At 54.6% G+C, this 17,464-nt stretch overlaps 5 protein-coding genes across 5 annotated transcripts; 3 read left to right on the top strand and 2 right to left on the bottom strand.

The window, feature by feature from the left end:
• Window positions 1-963: 963 nt before the first annotated feature.
• On the top strand, window positions 964-2,820 carry BZA05DRAFT_330996 (uncharacterized protein; the record flags this gene model as incomplete). Its single annotated transcript, XM_051480566.1, has 2 exons — window positions 964-1,674; window positions 1,735-2,820. 2 exons carry the CDS (start codon window positions 964-966, stop codon window positions 2,818-2,820), a joined length of 1,797 nt encoding a protein of 598 aa, XP_051343312.1.
• An 879-nt stretch (window positions 2,821-3,699) lies between these two features.
• BZA05DRAFT_331188 (uncharacterized protein) lies at window positions 3,700-4,827 on the top strand (the record flags this gene model as incomplete). The annotated part of the gene is made up of 1 exon (XM_051480578.1): window positions 3,700-4,827. One exon carries the CDS (start codon window positions 3,700-3,702, stop codon window positions 4,825-4,827), a length of 1,128 nt encoding a protein of 375 aa, XP_051343311.1.
• A 610-nt stretch (window positions 4,828-5,437) lies between these two features.
• Window positions 5,438-10,508, top strand: BZA05DRAFT_367029 (armadillo-type protein; the record flags this gene model as incomplete). The annotated part of the gene is made up of 6 exons (XM_051481551.1): window positions 5,438-6,010; window positions 6,088-7,695; window positions 7,772-9,243; window positions 9,347-9,461; window positions 9,513-10,113; window positions 10,186-10,508. Exons 1-6 carry the CDS (start codon window positions 5,663-5,665, stop codon window positions 10,506-10,508), a joined length of 4,467 nt encoding a protein of 1,488 aa, XP_051343310.1. The 5' UTR covers window positions 5,438-5,662.
• A 2,333-nt stretch (window positions 10,509-12,841) lies between these two features.
• BZA05DRAFT_346879 (uncharacterized protein) lies at window positions 12,842-13,566 on the bottom strand. Its single transcript, XM_051481203.1, has 3 exons — window positions 13,239-13,566; window positions 13,061-13,153; window positions 12,842-12,978 (listed from the first exon to the last, which is right to left on the bottom strand). Exons 1-3 carry the CDS (start codon window positions 13,381-13,383, stop codon window positions 12,920-12,922), a joined length of 297 nt encoding a protein of 98 aa, XP_051343309.1. The 5' UTR covers window positions 13,384-13,566; the 3' UTR covers window positions 12,842-12,919.
• Window positions 13,567-14,458: 892 nt separating this feature from the next.
• On the bottom strand, window positions 14,459-16,803 carry BZA05DRAFT_433025 (uncharacterized protein). The gene is made up of 4 exons (XM_051486247.1): window positions 16,462-16,803; window positions 15,535-16,382; window positions 14,726-15,475; window positions 14,459-14,671 (listed from the first exon to the last, which is right to left on the bottom strand). Exons 2-4 carry the CDS (start codon window positions 16,358-16,360, stop codon window positions 14,475-14,477), a joined length of 1,773 nt encoding a protein of 590 aa, XP_051343308.1. The 5' UTR covers window positions 16,361-16,382; window positions 16,462-16,803; the 3' UTR covers window positions 14,459-14,474.
• Between the last annotated feature and the right edge of the window lie 661 nt (window positions 16,804-17,464).

Below are 17,464 nucleotides of genomic sequence, written 5' to 3'. Positions count from 1 at the left end.
TGATGCTGGATGTGGTTTCCTTTTTGGGTATTCAGGGCGTACATCATATCACCATGGTTAGGTACATATAGGTGGGTTGGTAGTAGGTGGGAGGTGGGATAAGTGCGGATACCATTGTTCTGTTTGTTCTTTTTCATTATGCTATGTACTCTTGCACCGTATGGCCAAGGCGACATGCGAGGCCGATTGTGAGATTAATCAAAATGTATGGTTTACGAATCACTGCTACATACCGAGCGTCGTACTGTGAGCTCCAGCCTTGTTTTACATAGTACCAGTCACGCTTGTGGCGTGTACCGTCAAACTGCTGCAACTCGTAACCAAATGCAACTCCAATTTCACCGAATATGATCCATAGTCCCGGAACAATCATTGCCCTTAGTATCACCGTCCGGATGCTATGCGAAATAGATTTGTTGTTTGCTCTCTGTCCTCACCACCCGGAGTGTAGACATCGATTCCATGTCGGGAGTGACGTTAGATCTTGATCTCTACTAGAGTACATAGCGCCCCTGCGCCCGGACGGCCAGGTTCTTTAAATGTTTAGCGAGCATGGTCATGACGTCGCGTAATTCGATATGTAGTTCACGATCGAGGCTCATGTTCATGTTTGCACGGCAACGGGATAGTTAAAGCTCTTAGAGCACTCGCTGCTGGTGTTGGCCGTGGAAGTTGGACAGCCTCAGCGCACGCACGCACACTACGAACTTGAACTTGCGAACTGAACTTGCGAACACGGCTCGACGTCTGCGGCAGAGTCAAAGCGGGCTTTGGGGGTAGGTATCTAACTCAAAGTTCGAGCCCTTCTCTTTCGTTCCACGACACTCCGGCCCCTTTGTGCGCCTATTAAGGTTTGTACTCTGTCTATACATATCTCGAACTCTATGCATGAACCGCTTAACATCTGACAAACTCTAACTACAGCCGAAAGCATCGCTCCCACACATCCAAAGACTAATCGACATGTCATCCGCCTCGCATCCCGAGCCCGAGCCCGAGCCCGAGCCGGAATACGATGTGGTAGGTATCACGAAAGTCATACGCCCGCCCGTGGACCTCTCCTCACTGCCGCCGACGTACCTTCTCACGGGCCACCTAAAGCCGCCCGAATACCAAAAGCTCAAAGAGAAGCTGCGGCAATGTCGGTGTCCGCTCCGGGAGTTCGTGCGGGACGCGGCGGTGTTCATTGCCGACGTGGGCACTAAGCGGCGGTGCGAGCTGGAGCTGCGGAAGCAAGGCTTGTTCGTGGTGACGCCGGAGATGGAGGTGGGCGGGAAGGTCGACGTCAACAGGGTTAGACCGTTTAGGGTCGTGAAACGGGCGTGGTTTGAGGCGTCGCTCAAGATGGGGACGCCACAGAAGTTGGAGGCGTTCACGCTGCTGGAGGGCGAGGTCGTCGCTATGTCGAGGTGGGAGAGGGATCAGGCGGAGACGACCAGTGGGCCGCCGGAGGACGCAGAGCTGGAGAAGAAACGGAAGGGCGTCATGGAGCGCGCGCTGGCAGATGCGGCGGATGTGCCGGCTCGTAAGAGGGCCCGGTTTGGTCGGCAGAAGCAGGCGGGCATCGATGCGATCTTGAGCGTGACTAAGGGAACGCCTCTGCTCCGGCGGTCTACATCGTCGTTTGAAGGGAAGTACCCTTCGCGTGATCTCCCAGAGTGGATAATCAAAAAGGTACACTGTCTTGACCCCCCAAGTTGAGTGCAAGCCCAAGCTAATCTCGCTGCCTTCCAGAACACTTACTCGTGCTGCCGTTCCACTCCACAGGAATCTCCCAACGATCTGTTCATCGAGCAGCTAAAGGTCATCAAGAAATCTCGAGTCATAACTCTTGACTCCACCGGCGTGCGAGCATATTCCACCGCCATCGCTGCGATCAAGGCGTATCCGTACCCTCTGTCCTCTGGCACAGAAGTCCAGGAGATCCCCGGCTGTGATGGCAAGATAGCAGCTCTATTCCAGGAGTGGAGGGACTCTCACGATAAACCCGAGAAACGCACCCTCCGAGCAGTCACCGAGCTCGAGAAGTCCCAATCCTACCAGGTACTCAGCCAATTCGCAGGTATATGGGGCGTGGGAGCGGAGACGGCATCGAAGTTTTTCTATGAGCACGGGTATAGGAAACTCGGCGACATCATAACGTACCACTGGTCGAACCTCTCTCGCGTCCAGCAGATTGGCGTGAAACACTACGACGAGTTCCTCGCGCCTATCAACCGTCGTGAAGTCGAGAAGATTGCTGAACACATCAAGTTGCACGCAGCCAAGGTCCTGCCCGGTGTACAGAGCAAGATCGTAGGAGGGTATCGTCGCGGTGCGAAGGAGTGTCACGATGTAGACGTACTCCTCTCCCACCGGCGTGCTATTCCTCCGGACTTCCTAGTGACGCTCCTCCAATCACTCGAAGAGGCCGAGCTGGTGACACTTACCCTCTCCGTTTCGAGTGCCAAACTGCGGCACGAAGACCCACACCGCCCATCAAAGGGCCACTTCGACAATCTCGACAAGGCCCTCGTCGTCTGGCGTAACCACAAGGGTGGCCTGCACCGCCGAGTTGACATCATCATAGCTCCGGCGATCTGTGCTGGCACTGCGCTGCTGGGCTGGTCCGGGGGAACAACGTTCCAGCGGGACCTTCGCCTGTTCTGTGAGAAAGAAAAAGGTTGGAAGTTTTCGAGCGATGGCGTGTGGAGGGGGAATCAGCGGGTGCCCGGGACGGAGGGGTGGAGTGAGAATGAGACGTGGGAGGATGTGGAAAGGCGAGTGATGGAGACTGTCGGCGTTTGTTGGAGGCTGCCGAATGAGAGATGTACGGGCTGAGGGGGACGTTTCCGGTAACTATGCTTTCCGTACCTAGTGCGGGCTGTGGGGACTCGGGAGATAGTTGTGGACCTTTGAAAGCTAGTTAACACTAATCTAAGGCTGACCTACGTTCACGATCCGCTTCAATTCAACAAACCAAAGCTCTGATATCGAACACGAGCATAGCTTTCTCGAATCTCTGGCTCTATTGGGACGGTAAACAGTCGACCTCGCTCATAAAGACGCCTCGCTCGTCTCTTTGATGACGACGCTCATGCTCAAATGGGCAGTGATATAGTTCGGCGTCTTTGAATACGCCTTGTCCGCACCCACTCCTTCCTTGAACCCAACCCGCCAAGTATCGAGTACCTAATAGATATCGTCATAGCTTCAAGTCCCTTCGACATACCGTGATTCTCCAAACCCCATTCAGCCTACGGCAAGTGCCATATTTCCATTCAAAATCCCATTCTCTTTCCTTTTTCATTCGGCAAATCCCGCAGATCCTCTCTTCTCGATTGGCTATCCCGAAAGTAACCCGCAGTCAACCTTGCAATTAACGCAGCCTAACGGCTTAACTCGATGCCGACCGAACATTCTGCAGGCGCAGCACCTACGGGATGATGCCCGCCCGGTGCACGTATGGACATGTAACCCCCGATGTTGTACGACGCGAATCGCGAATTCCAACCAAGTAACGTTACTACGGCCTATGGTTTCATTGTTGCTCTATTATTGTCTACGTGCGCAGTGCGAGCGGCCATGTCGATCCGGAGGGTCTCCGGGCTTTGCAGAAAGACAGGCAATATATAAGAAGGCAAATGATTCCATGCTTCTGATCATCAACAACAGCACTGCACAGATCCTCACTCACCATCAGCATCCACTTCTATCAGCATGAACTTCCTCACCCTCTCACTACTCCTCTTTCCGGCGCTGGCTCTGGGCGTCCAGCTTCCGCCTCCTACAGGACCCAACAAGAATATCGGCACCTACACCGTGACGCTCACCGACTCCTCTCGCACCAGCGGCTTCGGCGGCCCAGACGGTGTCGCCCGTGAAATCGTAGTCCAAGCCTTCTACCCATTGCCACGTGCTCCCAGATCAGGGAAGTACTCGGACTGGGCACCGCCTCTCACAGTCCGGACGATCGAGATATCCGAGAGCCTTCCGAACGGGACGCTCTCCGGAATCACGACCAACTCCTTTGTGCAGCCCGCCTCCTCCCCCGCCTGCCCGACCAAGAACCTCATCCCTCTCGTATTCTCGACGGGCATGGGCGCCCCCCGCGCCGTCTACACGACGATCTACGAGCAGCTCGCCTCTGCCGGGTACTTCATTTTGGCGGTGGACCACCCCTACGACGCCATCGTCGTCGAGTACCCCGAGGCGACCAAGGCGCCGACCTACACGGCGCTGAACCTCACCTCGACAGACGTGATGGAGGTAGTCGAGTCCTACCTTTCCACGCGCGTATCGGACCTGCGGTTCCTCGCTTCGCAGCTGAAGACGCTGCCGTGCGGCCGGCAGCTGCGCACCGAGAAGGCCGGCGTATTCGGGCACAGCCTTGGCGGCGCCGCGAGCGTCGGCTCGCTCGTCCCCCCCACCCCGTTCAAGGCCGGCATCAACATTGACGGCTTCATCTTCATCTACAACACCACGTCGGTGGCGCCGGCGCCGGTGCTGATCCTCGGTGCCGGCGAGCATAACTCCTCGAGTGATACCTCGTGGGCCGCGTTTAAGGGCGCGCAGAAGGGGTGGGTCAGGGAGGCAATTGTGGATGGCTTTCAGCATATGAGCTTTGGGGACTCGCCGACGGTTATTGAGATCACGGGATTGGCGGATGGCTGGACGGATGAGATGAGGGCCGGACTGCAGGAGGTCTTTGGGACGCTTAGTGGTGAGCGGGGCAGGGAGATCACTGGTGCTTATACCGAGGCGTTCTTTAACTGGGCGCTTAAGGGCGAGAAGGAGGGGCTTGTGGCGGAGAACAATAGGAAGTTCCCTGAGGTTACGTTTATCTGAGTGGTGAGGATGGTGGGAGCGATGGTGGCGTGGGGTTGCTGGGTGTCATTTCGTTAGATGAGTAGTAGTAGCATAATTCAAAATCGCGGTTGGAACGCATTCATCACTTGGATAAAATCGTATCAGCAAAACCTAAAACAGAGAACTCGAGGTACCGTAGATTCTGATTTCATCATGTGAGATCACTCGGCAAATGAAGTCGCTAATGAAAGTTTAGGATTCGGTCCATTACTGAAAAGGCAACAACGCCAATATGTATACGTGTCTCACAAGCTTGTGATCCTTCTACAGGTGTGATAAGGCCAAAGCCCTAGGAACCTATATCTCAACTTGCTCAAACTCGGGCATGCTTCCGTGGGTAGGTAGGCAATCGCCGCTTTGACCTGGGCAAAAAAGTTGCCCGCCCTCTCAAGCGGGAAGTGAGGAAACAGTCACTCGAGCCAGCGCAAAAACAGCCTCAATAGCCTAGTTATTCTGCTTGAAACCAAAGGTAACTTGCGAGTGAGTATGGGCGTGAGCAACTACCATTGGCTTGGCTTGGGCCACGAGTTGGTGTGGGTTAGGGCTACTATGTATGGTGAAGAGCCGCTCGCACGCTCGCACGTCCCCGTGGTTATTGATCACCGCCTGAACCCTTCCCGCGTCTCCCTCCCGCTCTCGACCCAACAACCACCCCCAACTCCCCCACCCTCCGAGTTTATTGTTAGCCAAACCTTCCCTCGGCGCGAACGCGTCGCTAAATCCATCGCACTCTCCTAGACGCGACTCAACCTGACGAGTAAAACATCTGCGACGACGACAACACCCTCGACAACCCACACACCCTACCGCGACAATGGGTCGCTCAGCTCGTGCGTCTCACGGCGAAGTGTCGGCTGCGGAGGGCGGCGAGCATGTCAACCCCAAGGTTCTAGATTTCGACCAGCCACTGCTATCGAAGTCCGGCAAACCGATTGAAGTGGACAAGCTCGTTTCGCACTTGAAAACGCTGCAGAAAGAAGTACAGGACCTGGAGCAGGAGGGTGTCGACCGCCCGAGCCTGGCTACGCCTGCGAAGGAATTGGCGTCGGTGAAATTACTGCAACATCCAGACGAAGGTGTTGTGGCGTACACCGCATGTTGCCTGGCGGACATGCTGCGGCTGCACGCGCCGGATGCGCCCTACACCGCGAAACAACTGAAGGTATGTCTCTCGTGGTGGGCACGTCAGCGTCGTATTGCCCCGGTCTACACATTGCTGATGGAGGGAATTGCGTAAAGGACATCTTCGCATGCTTCGTCAAGTGCCTCAAAGGCCTTGAAAACCCCGATGCGCCCTTCTACCAACAATACATGTATCTGCTGGATTCTCTGTCGACCGTCAAGTCCGTAGTTTTGATCTCCGACATTCCCGACGGCGATGAAATCACCAAGGAGCTTTTCACCACATTCTTCGACATTGCGAAGCCGGAGGGTCCGAAAAATGTGGAATTCCAGATGACCGATATTCTATGTCAGCTTATCGAGGAATGTCCCTCTCTACCTCCCGAAGTGGTTGATGTCATCTGCATCCAGTTTCTGCGAACCCAAGTGGAACCGGAAAAGCCTGCGAAGAAGGGTGCTCTGTCGGCGCGTGCGGATCCCCGGCTCGACGACAGACAGAAAAAACTCACAAATAAGGTTCTCCCACCAGCGTACGCAATGGCGAAACAGATCTGTCTTGCCTGCGTCGACAAGATGGCTCGCTACATCTGCCGATATTTTTCGGAAGTGATTGTTGATGCCGCTGGGCGAAGGGCCGGGACCCCCGGTGGTGACGACGAAGCCCGAGCTCACGAACCCACGTCAGCCGAAGACTTGGGAGAAGTCAAGAAGGCCCACACACTCGCCAGGGAACTCTGGAAATCGTGCCCTACGGTCCTCCAGAATGTCATTCCTCTGCTCGAGCACGAGCTTCTGGCCGACAACGGCGAACTCCGGAAGTTAGCGTGTGAAACCATCGGTGAGATGGCGCTGGAAGGAAACTTTGCGCAATCTGCACCAGCGACGTGGAAAGCGTGGGCAAGTCGGGCAAATGACAAATCCCCCACAGTGCGCGCATCGTGGGTGAGGGCTGCTGTAAACATCCTCAAGACACGGAACGACCCCATGGCTGTGCACATGGTTGACCTCATCGCAATCAAACTGAACGATCTGGACGAAATCGTCCGGCACGCGGCGTGTTGTGCCTTGAGATCTCTCGATTATGACTCCATCACTTCCAAACTCGCGGCAGATGAATCGCCATTTAATCTGTTTGATTCCACCAATTCCATTGTGGCCACGAGCGCTATCCCTTTGAAACCCAGGGGTGGGACTGGGGCAGATACCACAGGTTGGGGAAAGAAGATACTCCAGACGTTGGCTGAGCGCGTGAGAGACAAGAAGATTAACGTGCGCCTGGAGGGCATGAGGTGTCTTGCTCGGATGTGGGACATGGCATATAAAGATATTTCCAACGGGAATGAGGTCGTTTTTAAACAACTGGGCTGGATTCCTAGTAAGATTCTGGATACATTCTACATCAATGATCCCGAAGTCAACATGCTACTCGACCACGTACTGCACGAGATATTGCTTCCCGTCAACTACCCACCTATACCCATTGAAAAAGCATCAGAACCGGACAAGACCAATGGAACCAAAGGCAAGGGCAAGGGTAAGGAACTTACCAATCAAGAGCGTGAAAAGGAAATCTTGGAAGACGACAAGATCCGCGTCAAGCGATTACTTGTGTTGGTGAAGGGACTGGACACCAAAGCAAAGAAGGCACTCTTTGCTGTACCTCTTCGGCAGATTTCTTATGCTAAGGTCATGGAAGTGTTCCTGAAGTCGTGCGAGGAAAACAATGTGAGTTATACGTTTCCCCATGCCCTCCTATACCAGGCTGGACCACGCTGCCGATCTTCTGACATTGCATGCGTAGGGTGGTGTCATCGAAGCAGGTGTCGACGAGGCCACCGTGCAACTGAACTTGGAAAAGTTCTCGGCGTGGTTGGCGCATAAACTTCCCGAGTCACACAAGGCCAAGGAGAACCTCCTGAGGCTGGCAAAACTACATGACAGAAGATGTTATCAGCTCATCCGATTCTGCTTTAACCCGGACAGTGATTACCGTACTGTGGTTAGGGCGCTAAAGGAGATCAAGAAGCGCATCAACGAGTCTGCGCAACCAATGATCCTGGACTCGCTCACACCATTGCTCTATCGCGTCTCACAGATCATCTACAACAAATCGCATGTCGCCCCGATTGTCGAGTTCTCTCGCACGGATGAGTGCTCACTTGGCAATGCCGCACATGAGGTTCTGAAAGAGATGTCAAGCTCCAATCCGGCGGTCTTCAAAGCCAACGTCAAGGCTCTCTCCGATCTCCTCAAAGAACAGTCCCCTGGGTCTGGCTCTGCGAGAACGAGTAGCGCGGTGGATACACTCAAAGCCTGCGCAGGCTTCGCCAAGAGCTATCCAAAAGATATGCCCCAGGAGCGAAAGTTGCTTGAGGCGCTTGTTTCATTCGCCCTCACCGGCCGCCCTCCCACGGCTGCGAAACATGCTGTCACCATCTTGATGTACTCTGCCAACCGGAAGGAACTGTACGCGTCGGACTTGGTCCAGCGCTGTCTCAAGGACTTTGAGTTCGGAGAACATCACTTTTTGGCAAAGCTCGCGTGTCTTTCACAACTGGTCTTATTGGCGCCTGACCAATGTGAGGACCACGCCAAAGCCATTAAGGACATATGCACAGGCATCATCGTCGGGACCCGGACGGAGAGGCCTGCAAGTGAGGAAGACAAAGACAGCAAGAAAGTCTGGGCAGAAGAAACCGAGCTGGATGATGAGATCAGAGCAAAAATTCTTGCACTGCGAGTTCTTGTGAACCGCATACGAGCACGTCCGGATGCACAGCACAGGGACAGCCTCGGTGTTATCAGATCACTGAACCATATCGTCGCCAACGACGGTGAAGCATTGAAGACGAAGACCACGCCGGCCGCTCATCGATCACGAATGCGACTGGCCGCAGCCCAGCATCTGCTAAAATTGGCAACCATCTCGGTCTTTGACGAAGTGATTTCGGCGACGGACTTCATCAGACTTGCGACGGTTGCTCAGGATGGATGTCTCCAGGTCCGTCGAGGGTTCATGGAGAAGCTCCAGAAATACCTGGCCGCCGGACAGCTACCGGCACGCTTCTACACCATCGTATTTTTGATGGCTTACGAGCCCGAAGATCGGTGGAGGGAAGAGGTTGCTACGTGGATCCGAGCTCGCTCTAGCGCCATCTCCAAGAATAAGACAAGTCATAACGTCGTGGAAGGTGTCTTTGCGCGCCTGATGAGTCTGCTTGTGCACCACCCGGACTTTGGAACCCAATACGAGGATATCATGGACTTCGCGAAGTAAGTACTAAAAATCTCTCCCCTTAACCGTCTTCCCTAGCTCCTACGAGTCTTTTGAGGGGCCTTAATGGGAGCTAATTGGTGTGTGTGTGTGGTTCGGTAGATACATCCTGTTCTACCTCCGGACGGTTGCCAACGGGGAGAACATTTCTCTTATTCACTACGTTGCTCAGAGAGCCAAACAATTCCGTGATAAACTGAGCCCCGATAACTCGGAGGTCCGTCTCACCGATCCCCCCAATCGTCGGCTCGTGTTCTAATGGTTCTAGAATTTGTACTACATTTCAGAACTCGCACAATCCATCATCCGCCATTACGGAGAAATTCACAAATGGACGATCCAAACATGGCCAGGCAAAATGCGCCTTCCAGTGGCGTTGTATGCGCCGATGATGAACCAGGATGAGTCACACGAAGTCGCGCAAACGACGTACCTTCCCGAAGGCATGGATAAGAAGCTCGGGGCTCTCGTGCGGGCCAGTAGCAAGAACCCTACCTCCTTGTCGTCAGGCGCGATCACCGGTTCCAGCAAGAAGCGGAAGAGCGAAAGTGCTGCGATCACCCCCACCCCCACCACCACCAAACGAGTCAAGAAACCAAAGGTGGAAAAGACACCATCTAAACCTTCCAAGAAGACATCGACCAAGAAGCAGCGAGCCACAAAAGAGGACGGTACACCTCCGCCCACCAAGTCGAGCGAGCGGCGCCGCAGTGGTCGCCAGTCCGGCAGGATCACCAGCTACAAGGAGGAGGATGCCGAGACAGACGAGGAGGACTACGAGGAGGACGACAGTAGCGACGAGGAGATGGATGATGCTTCCAACAGCGGGGAGAGCGAGGCTGAGCCCGAGCCTAAACCTAGGAAGTATGGTGGACGCAGCAACTCTGGCGGTGGTTCGGCAAAGAAGTCTACCGAGTCCAAAGGCGCGGAGAAGTACAAAGAGGTCGAGGCCGAAAGCGATCAAGAAATGGACAAGACCCCGGCGCCCGAAGAGGAGATGGAGGTTGATGAGCCCGAGCCCGAGTCAGCCAAGAAGGAGGAAACCACTCCGGGCGCGCCTACTACAACTACTGTTGCCGTCGGCAAGAGGTCAACCCGCGGAAGTGGTAAGACCAACTCCAAGCCTGCTGAGCCCAAGAAATCACAAACGGAGGTGGCCTTCGGTAGACGGAGCACCCGGGGCGCGAAGGGAAAGCAGCCGGAAATTGCCGACGACGGCAGCGAGAGTAGCGATCTTAGTGACGTGCCCGACGCCGATGAATGATGTCGTCCTGTTTTACTCTTCTTATCTACCTTTGGTTTTCTTTTTTTCTGTCTGGTACGAGTAGCTTGGAAGTAGGTATCCTCTTGGATTGGGTTGAGTTTTGAATAGGCAGTGGGGTTAATCGATTCAGTGCTTTTTCTGTCTTCTTTATCTTCCGTTTCTTTATTTTCTTATGTCTCGTTTCCTTGATTATGGATTGCGTTCACGTTCACCTTAACTTAACGATCTGGGGGAGAAGAGGGGGGTTTTGGGACTGTGCTTCCTGTTTTCCTGTTGTTTTTTCTTTCTTTTTCTTTTAATGTTCATGTTCTTGTGCTTGTGCTTTCTTTACCTGTGTATGTGCGTTTGGGTTTTGTTTTTGTTTTTTTTTTGTTTTTTTACTATGTACTTCTAGGAGTGCGTTTTCCTAGGTATCGTTAAAAACCGATGGAGAGAAATTCGAAAGCGAAGCGGATACCCAGTATGCTATGTAAGAATTACTTGCATACGGCCGGGAACTGGAACTGAACTGAAAGCGGAGGCGGAGATGCGATGGATGGAGGGGATGGAGGGGTGGATGGAGGGGAGGGGAGTGTTGACGGCTTTTACAGACGTGATATATCTCTCTGGACGTGTTGTGGTAACGGGCTGTGGTAACGGGCTGCTCGGGGCCGGGAGCTGCACGCGAAAGCACCATCACAAGGGATTGTGGCTTGTGGCTGGCGGATGACTGTAGGCGTTGGGTCTTGACTCTCCCTTCATTCTTTACAGCCGATTTTTTTTGTTTTGTTTAATCATTGATTGCATGTGACCTGTCTAGATCATGGCAATGTCTACCCGTACACCCTCCGTTTCCACGCCACTGTCCAGCCCAACTTATTCCTACTAAACTCCAATCCCAACTCACACACACTCACTCCCAGCCCGAGTGACCCCTCATGTCTCGCAAGGGGGTCCACGCCGTGACACGGTCCGACTCCAGGGCGATCCTCGCAGCAGCACTTTAGATGCTGTGGCGGCGGTAGTCATCGTGGAAATATAACTCTGACGGAGGTCACTATATACATTAGTTACCCCGTTCAGTACCTCCCTTTCTGGTAGGCTGCAATCTCACCTCGAGTGTCTGCTTCGCATTACTCAGTTTGTCCTCCCATCATAATTCGTCTCCAACTCCTCGGGTGTCAAACCCCGCCCCCCCGTGCATGGTGGAGATCGGGCTATCCTTCTGCCCGGTGCTTAGTGGTGAAAGGGAGGACACCCTGCCAAGGTTCGTTTCGAGGGCAGTACGCTGTGCATGGCTGCAGCAGTAGCCACTGCGGTGGGTACATGTTCGATCTCGCTCAGCAGCCGAGAAAGGCAGCTAAACGCGGTTCGCCGGTTTTGGATGGATGAAGCTGAAGACACGAGCGGGTTCGGTGATTCCCACAGCGAAAAGGAAACGATAAGTCAATATCATTCCCATACACTGCATTCGCTTGCAATTCCGGTTAGGAATCTTCGAAGATATAGGAAGCCACCGAGGGCTATGCGTGTTGCTCGCTAGTGTGGTGCAACAATATATATTTGCTGATGATGTTGATACATGTTGATGATGTTGATGTTGATGTTGAGGAAGATTGAAGATGGATGGAAGAAAAGAGAGGGAGAGAGCAGACCGGGCGCGGGTTTTATACTGAGGTGCTGTGCGCTAGCGGATTTTCTATGGGAGCTTGTGGAAGGTGTTGAAAGTCGGGAGTTAGGGCACAGTTAGGGCACAGTTAGGGCACAGTTGGTGGAGTCGAACTCACGGCTAGTATTCACAAACAAACGTGCGACATTGTATGGTGCTATCACAGCCCATCACTCGCTTTTCGGGGTTTTTGGCAGTTGATTGCTTGAATGTAGCCCCCTTGCTGGTTGCCGTAGTCCAGTAAGGCCGCATGCGTTCTCTCTAGCCCGCTTGCTGGGTGGATATTGCCATGATTTGGAATCTAGATAGGTCGCAAGCAATTAATGATCAAACAAACAGATCTAGACAGCTTGCCCCCTCACACGACACGTCACACTTTGCGGAATACACACGGCTGCCCCGAAATGATGCGTAACTACATACATTCTTCACAGCCGAGATGTCTGGAATCTGCTGGCATTCTTCGAAGCGAGTGATGTCGTATGATTACACTCTTCCAGTCTTACTCTACAAGTAGGTACATTCGCATGGATCTGATCGCCTTTTGTCTTGTTGAAGTGTCAGATCACGCTTTAACGTCACTTTGTTCGTTGTGTCGGTCACTTTCGTTCCTGGATTCCACGCTTTCGGTAGAGACCCTTCACAGAATCATAGGAGATCACTATCATCATAGGAACTGCACAGATTCCTCGAATGATTTATTTCCAATTGACTCACCGCCTCGTCTCCATACACGCCACTCCAGATCTAACCCCCCATCTACCTATTTATCCTTAATCGGCACCTCACTCCCCGTAGCCGACTTATACTGTCCCCTGACGACTATTTGCCGCGCAACAAATCAGCATTCACCCTCTTTCCTCTCTTTTTTCCCCTTGTCTTTCTGGGGAAACGGAGCACTTACAATCACTTATCTTCTCATCCTTCGCCTGCTCTAGCGCGCTCTCGTTATCCTGCGGCCCGGCGCCCATGAACTTTTCTTGGACGAAGTCGACGCCTTTTCGCTGGTCGTTAGCTACCTGGTGCCCACAACCCACAACCCACAACCCACGAACTCGTGTATTGAAAGAAGGAAGGGATACCTTTATCAACGCCGTCCTCGTTCTTCTCGCTTTGCCGCCCGCCGCCGACGGCGCCGTGGAGCGTGTCTAGGAGGCCGCCGCCGGACTGGTCGCTGGTCTGCTGGGTGTTGGCGTCCTTGCCGCCGAGGTTCTTGATGACGTCCATTATGAGGTTTCTTGGGGGTGTGGGGGTTCTTTAAAGGGTGTGGTCGTGTGGTAGGTAGAGTAGTTATAGTATCGCGGCGATGTGTGATGTGCGTGCTTTACGATGGATGGAAATGGGAATCCACGGACGTTCTTATATACAGTCACTTCCGACGTCCGTTGATAGACTCGTCGTCCTGGTGAGCGCCGACGACGTCACCGCGAATACCTACATGCTTGGAACTTGGAAGATGCGCGGTTACACGAGTGACGGGTGTGTACCTACCTACTCTACAGCCTACAAGCTACCTGACACCTGTGTATGCAACCTGCATGGAAGTCTAGCTGCAGATCGCCCGGTTGAAGTAACTAACTTGTTTGAAGTTGGAACTTTGTGGACTTTGGACCCTGGACTTTGGAGAGCGCGGGGCGGTGGAAAGCCGGCTTCTGTTTGAAAAATAAAAATAAAAAGGTAAATACGGGCTTCAGATTTCCACTGCGGATCTGCGATCCCATCCAATTCTGACGTGCCCCCGTCGGCACCCCGACAACCCGCCAGGATCAAGTCCGGATTCTCGAGAGGAACGACACCTCCCTTCGGGATCGGAGATTCAGGAGCATTCCCGATCACACGCCACCACTCGCAGCCATCATCATTCGCTATCACTCGCTATCACCCGGGATTGCGACTCCGCCTACCTACGTTGAACGTGAGACTCTATGGGGCGTTGCAGACCTATTGGTGAGTGAAAGTAAGACTGAATCGGACGTTGCAGAACTATTGGTGAGTGAAAGCGAGACTGAATGGGACGTTGCAGAGCATTAGGTGAATCATATTCAACTGGAGACATAAAAGTGCGTAGAGGAGGTTTAGAAACCATCATTAACTAACCGTGTATATTCGCTGCCTACATGCCTACATGCCTATATTCATGTATGATCATGGAGTCAACCTGTAAAGAATAAAACCTCAAAAAAAATAAAAGTGCATATGCACGACCTAGGCAGGTAGCATTGTACCAACCGCCCAGCGCGCATTCCCACGTCACGTCACGTCAGCCCCTCCCGGAGCCCCTCAGCGTCCCAGAGCCCCTCCCAGCCCCTCCCAGCCCCTCAGCCCCTCCTCCCATCACTCAACAGCACGGCCTCGAGGAACTTCTCCTGGTCGCCACTAGTATCGCCCTCGATGCGTGCCTGCAGACTGACCTTCGCCGCAAACTTCTTCCTGTACGCGTCCTTGACCGCTCCTAGCCGGTCCTTATCCCACGCGATCGATATGAGCCGGAAGATTAGTTCCGTATCTTTCGTTCCTGCTTTCTGTCAGCGGTGGTTTCTTCGAGCTCACAGGAGTGGGGGGTGGCTACCGAAGCCCTTCATAGTATTCTCCAGCAGCAGCGCGTCCCTATTGGCGCGCGCATCATCCGTGAGGCCGGCGAGCATATACGCCAGCTCATCCCTGAGGGCCTCGAGCTTCTTGAGCTTCTTATTGACGGTATCGATGAGCGCACAATCCTGCCTCTTCTGGTATGCGGCTGCAATATCCTTCAGGCGCTCATGGGAGCTGCTGGTGAACGTCCACGCGAACTTATTCCCCTCTACGGTGCCGACGGTGGCGGTGAACAGCTCGTCGGCTTCCTTGTCTATGGCGGCCTGCAGCGCCGTTTTCGCCGCCGGGTCGGAAACTTCACATAGTCCTGGGTAGGAGTGGTTCTCGAGCACGTTCATGTATAGGTTGGCGAGCAGCGGCTCCTTGCGTAGGCAGTCCTTCAGCAGGTGCAAAAGCGTGTCGCCGTACCGTCGCCGGTACGAGTCCTTGATCGCCTCAATGTCGCCGCTTTTGCGGTTTAGTAGGACTAGTGAGAGGATCCACGTGTTCTTGAACGTCGACGACAGCTTCGCCTTGCCGTTGTCGCTCAGCGCGTGGTGCAGCATGTATGCGTCGAAGTCCTTGGGCCCCATGAGCAGGCCTAACACCCCCGTCTTGACGATCTCGTCGGTGTTGCGCGCGAGGTCTTGCGGGTTCGCCGTGAGGTGCGGCTTGAATGATTCGAGCTGCAGAGGCGTGAGTTTGGGCACGATCTTGAGGAGGGCGTCGAGGTCCATGCGGGTGTCGCCTGGTGGGTGGGTTAGTGCGCTGGATGGAGGGGCGGGCTGGGTGGGTGGTGGGGGGTACCGATGGCTTTTTTGATCACTCCGGCGTCGGTCGTCGGGTCGTAGCCAATGGCCATCTCGCCGGGTGCGTAGCCCGGACTGTACTCATAGACTTTTGGCGGGTTGGGTGGAGGGTAGTATTGTCCCATAGCGGGATTGGGATTGTTGGGATCCATGGGAGACTGGCTGTACTGCGGGTAGCCTTGCGGTGGGGGGTAGCCCTGTGGTGGTGGTGGCGCATAGTATGGTTGCTGAAGCGGTGGTTGATAGCCAAACTGCGGATTGTACGGAGCCTGTTGAGGTGGTGCTTGCTGGTCGTATGGCTGCTGTGGTGGAGGCGGCTGTCCATAAGGCTGCTGTGGTGGCTGTCCATAGGCCTGCGGCGGTTGCTGGGCGTAGTACCCGGGCTGTTGGGGTTGAGCATAGTAGCCTTGCGGCGGTGGCTGCTGTTGATATTGTGGGGCGCTATACTGGCCTTGTGGAGTGAAACTGGGGGATGGAGGCGCCTGATAACCACCGGGCGAAGGCGGGGCCTGATAACCTCCAGGCGAAGGAGGGCCCTGGTGATATCCCGCCACGGGCAGCTGTAGTGGCTGCTGGGGATAGCCCACGTTCGGCGGCTGCTGTGGCTGCAGCTGCTGCAGCTGCTGCTGTAGGCCGGGGGTATATCCCCCCGGAACGTTTGACTGCGACTGCTGGGGTGGGGGTGGGAGTGGCGACTGGCTTTGCTGCTGCTGCTGCTGCTGGTGGTGGTCAGGTGGACACTGGGGCGGGGCCTCGCCCGTCGGTGCAGGCGCCGGTTCGCTCGGGCCAGTGGCAGTGGCAGTGGGTTGCTTTGGATCCGACATTGCGACTTGACAACTTGAGAACCTGCAACCGTCTCTTCTCAGCAGTGATAAGTACCCAAAGGAATGGATTCGGATGGGTGGGTGGGTGGGTGCTATCAGACCTCGGGATCTGGAAGATGGACACCGGGGGTTTATGCTCTCTTCTGGAAGGCTGAGCAGTGGCTCTGCGATTCACAGTACGACAAACGGGAGGGTTCGTCGAGGCGGAGGAGGATGATGATGATCAGGACGAGGAGGGGTTGAAGGCGCAAAGCGGGGTCCATCCATCTGCATACCCACATGTGCGTGTACCCATCCATCCCTGTTATGCACCTGACGAGCACCGAATACTTGGGCTTTATTCGGTGATCGGTGGTCGGTGTTGGGTGTTCGCAACTGTGGACGCCCTCTCCCCACCTCACAATTTAGTCCAGTCCAGCACACGGATGCGGTGGCTGAGACGGAAAAGGGCAGAATGTTCGATTCATCATAGTCCGCGATACTATCACATCATACATGCTGCGCCCCTGAACCCGTGTGACTTCCCCACGGCGGCGGCCAGTCACAGCATGTACGCACAGTGAGTGACGTCTTCGCGCAGCATCAACTCTACAGACGCAGAGTTACGCTCTGTCTGCTGCGATCGAGGACGCTGTCCTGACGAGAATGCACGAGGTAGCTAGTCAGACAAGCGAAGCCGCGGCGCGAGACCTACATAGCCTTCTATGTAGCCCGGCGCAACCAACCGCTCTGTGAGTAGGTGTCCTCCGGGACGGAGAGGAGAGGAGACGCAGCAAACTTCTCGCCAATGGCCATGCTCCCGACGACGTGGGACTAGAGGAGATTCGTGGCGCTCTCGGAGCCAATCGGGCCGCGGCAGTCCACTGTCTCGCCCGTATGGAGGAACGAACACGGTATCCCATGGCACTCCGCAAGGTCACCCGGGAGCATTCCGGGTTTGCTCCACTGCGGACGGGTGGGGAAGCTCTTTTCGAGATCGCCTACTGCACTACATGCTGGGTATATGCCTAGCCACACAACAGTCAGCCACACGTCCCCATCCCCTGCGGCGCCGACCTCTTACGCCTCTTACCTCTTACCTATCGATCAGATTACCGAGGTTTT

The sequence above is a fragment of the Tricharina praecox genome (assembly GCF_024521635.1).
Source record: "Tricharina praecox strain CBS 144465 chromosome Unknown BZA05scaffold_2, whole genome shotgun sequence".
Lineage (NCBI taxonomy): Eukaryota > Fungi > Ascomycota > Pezizomycetes > Pezizales > Pyronemataceae > Tricharina > Tricharina praecox.
This window is presented reverse-complemented; position numbering and strand designations above follow the sequence as displayed.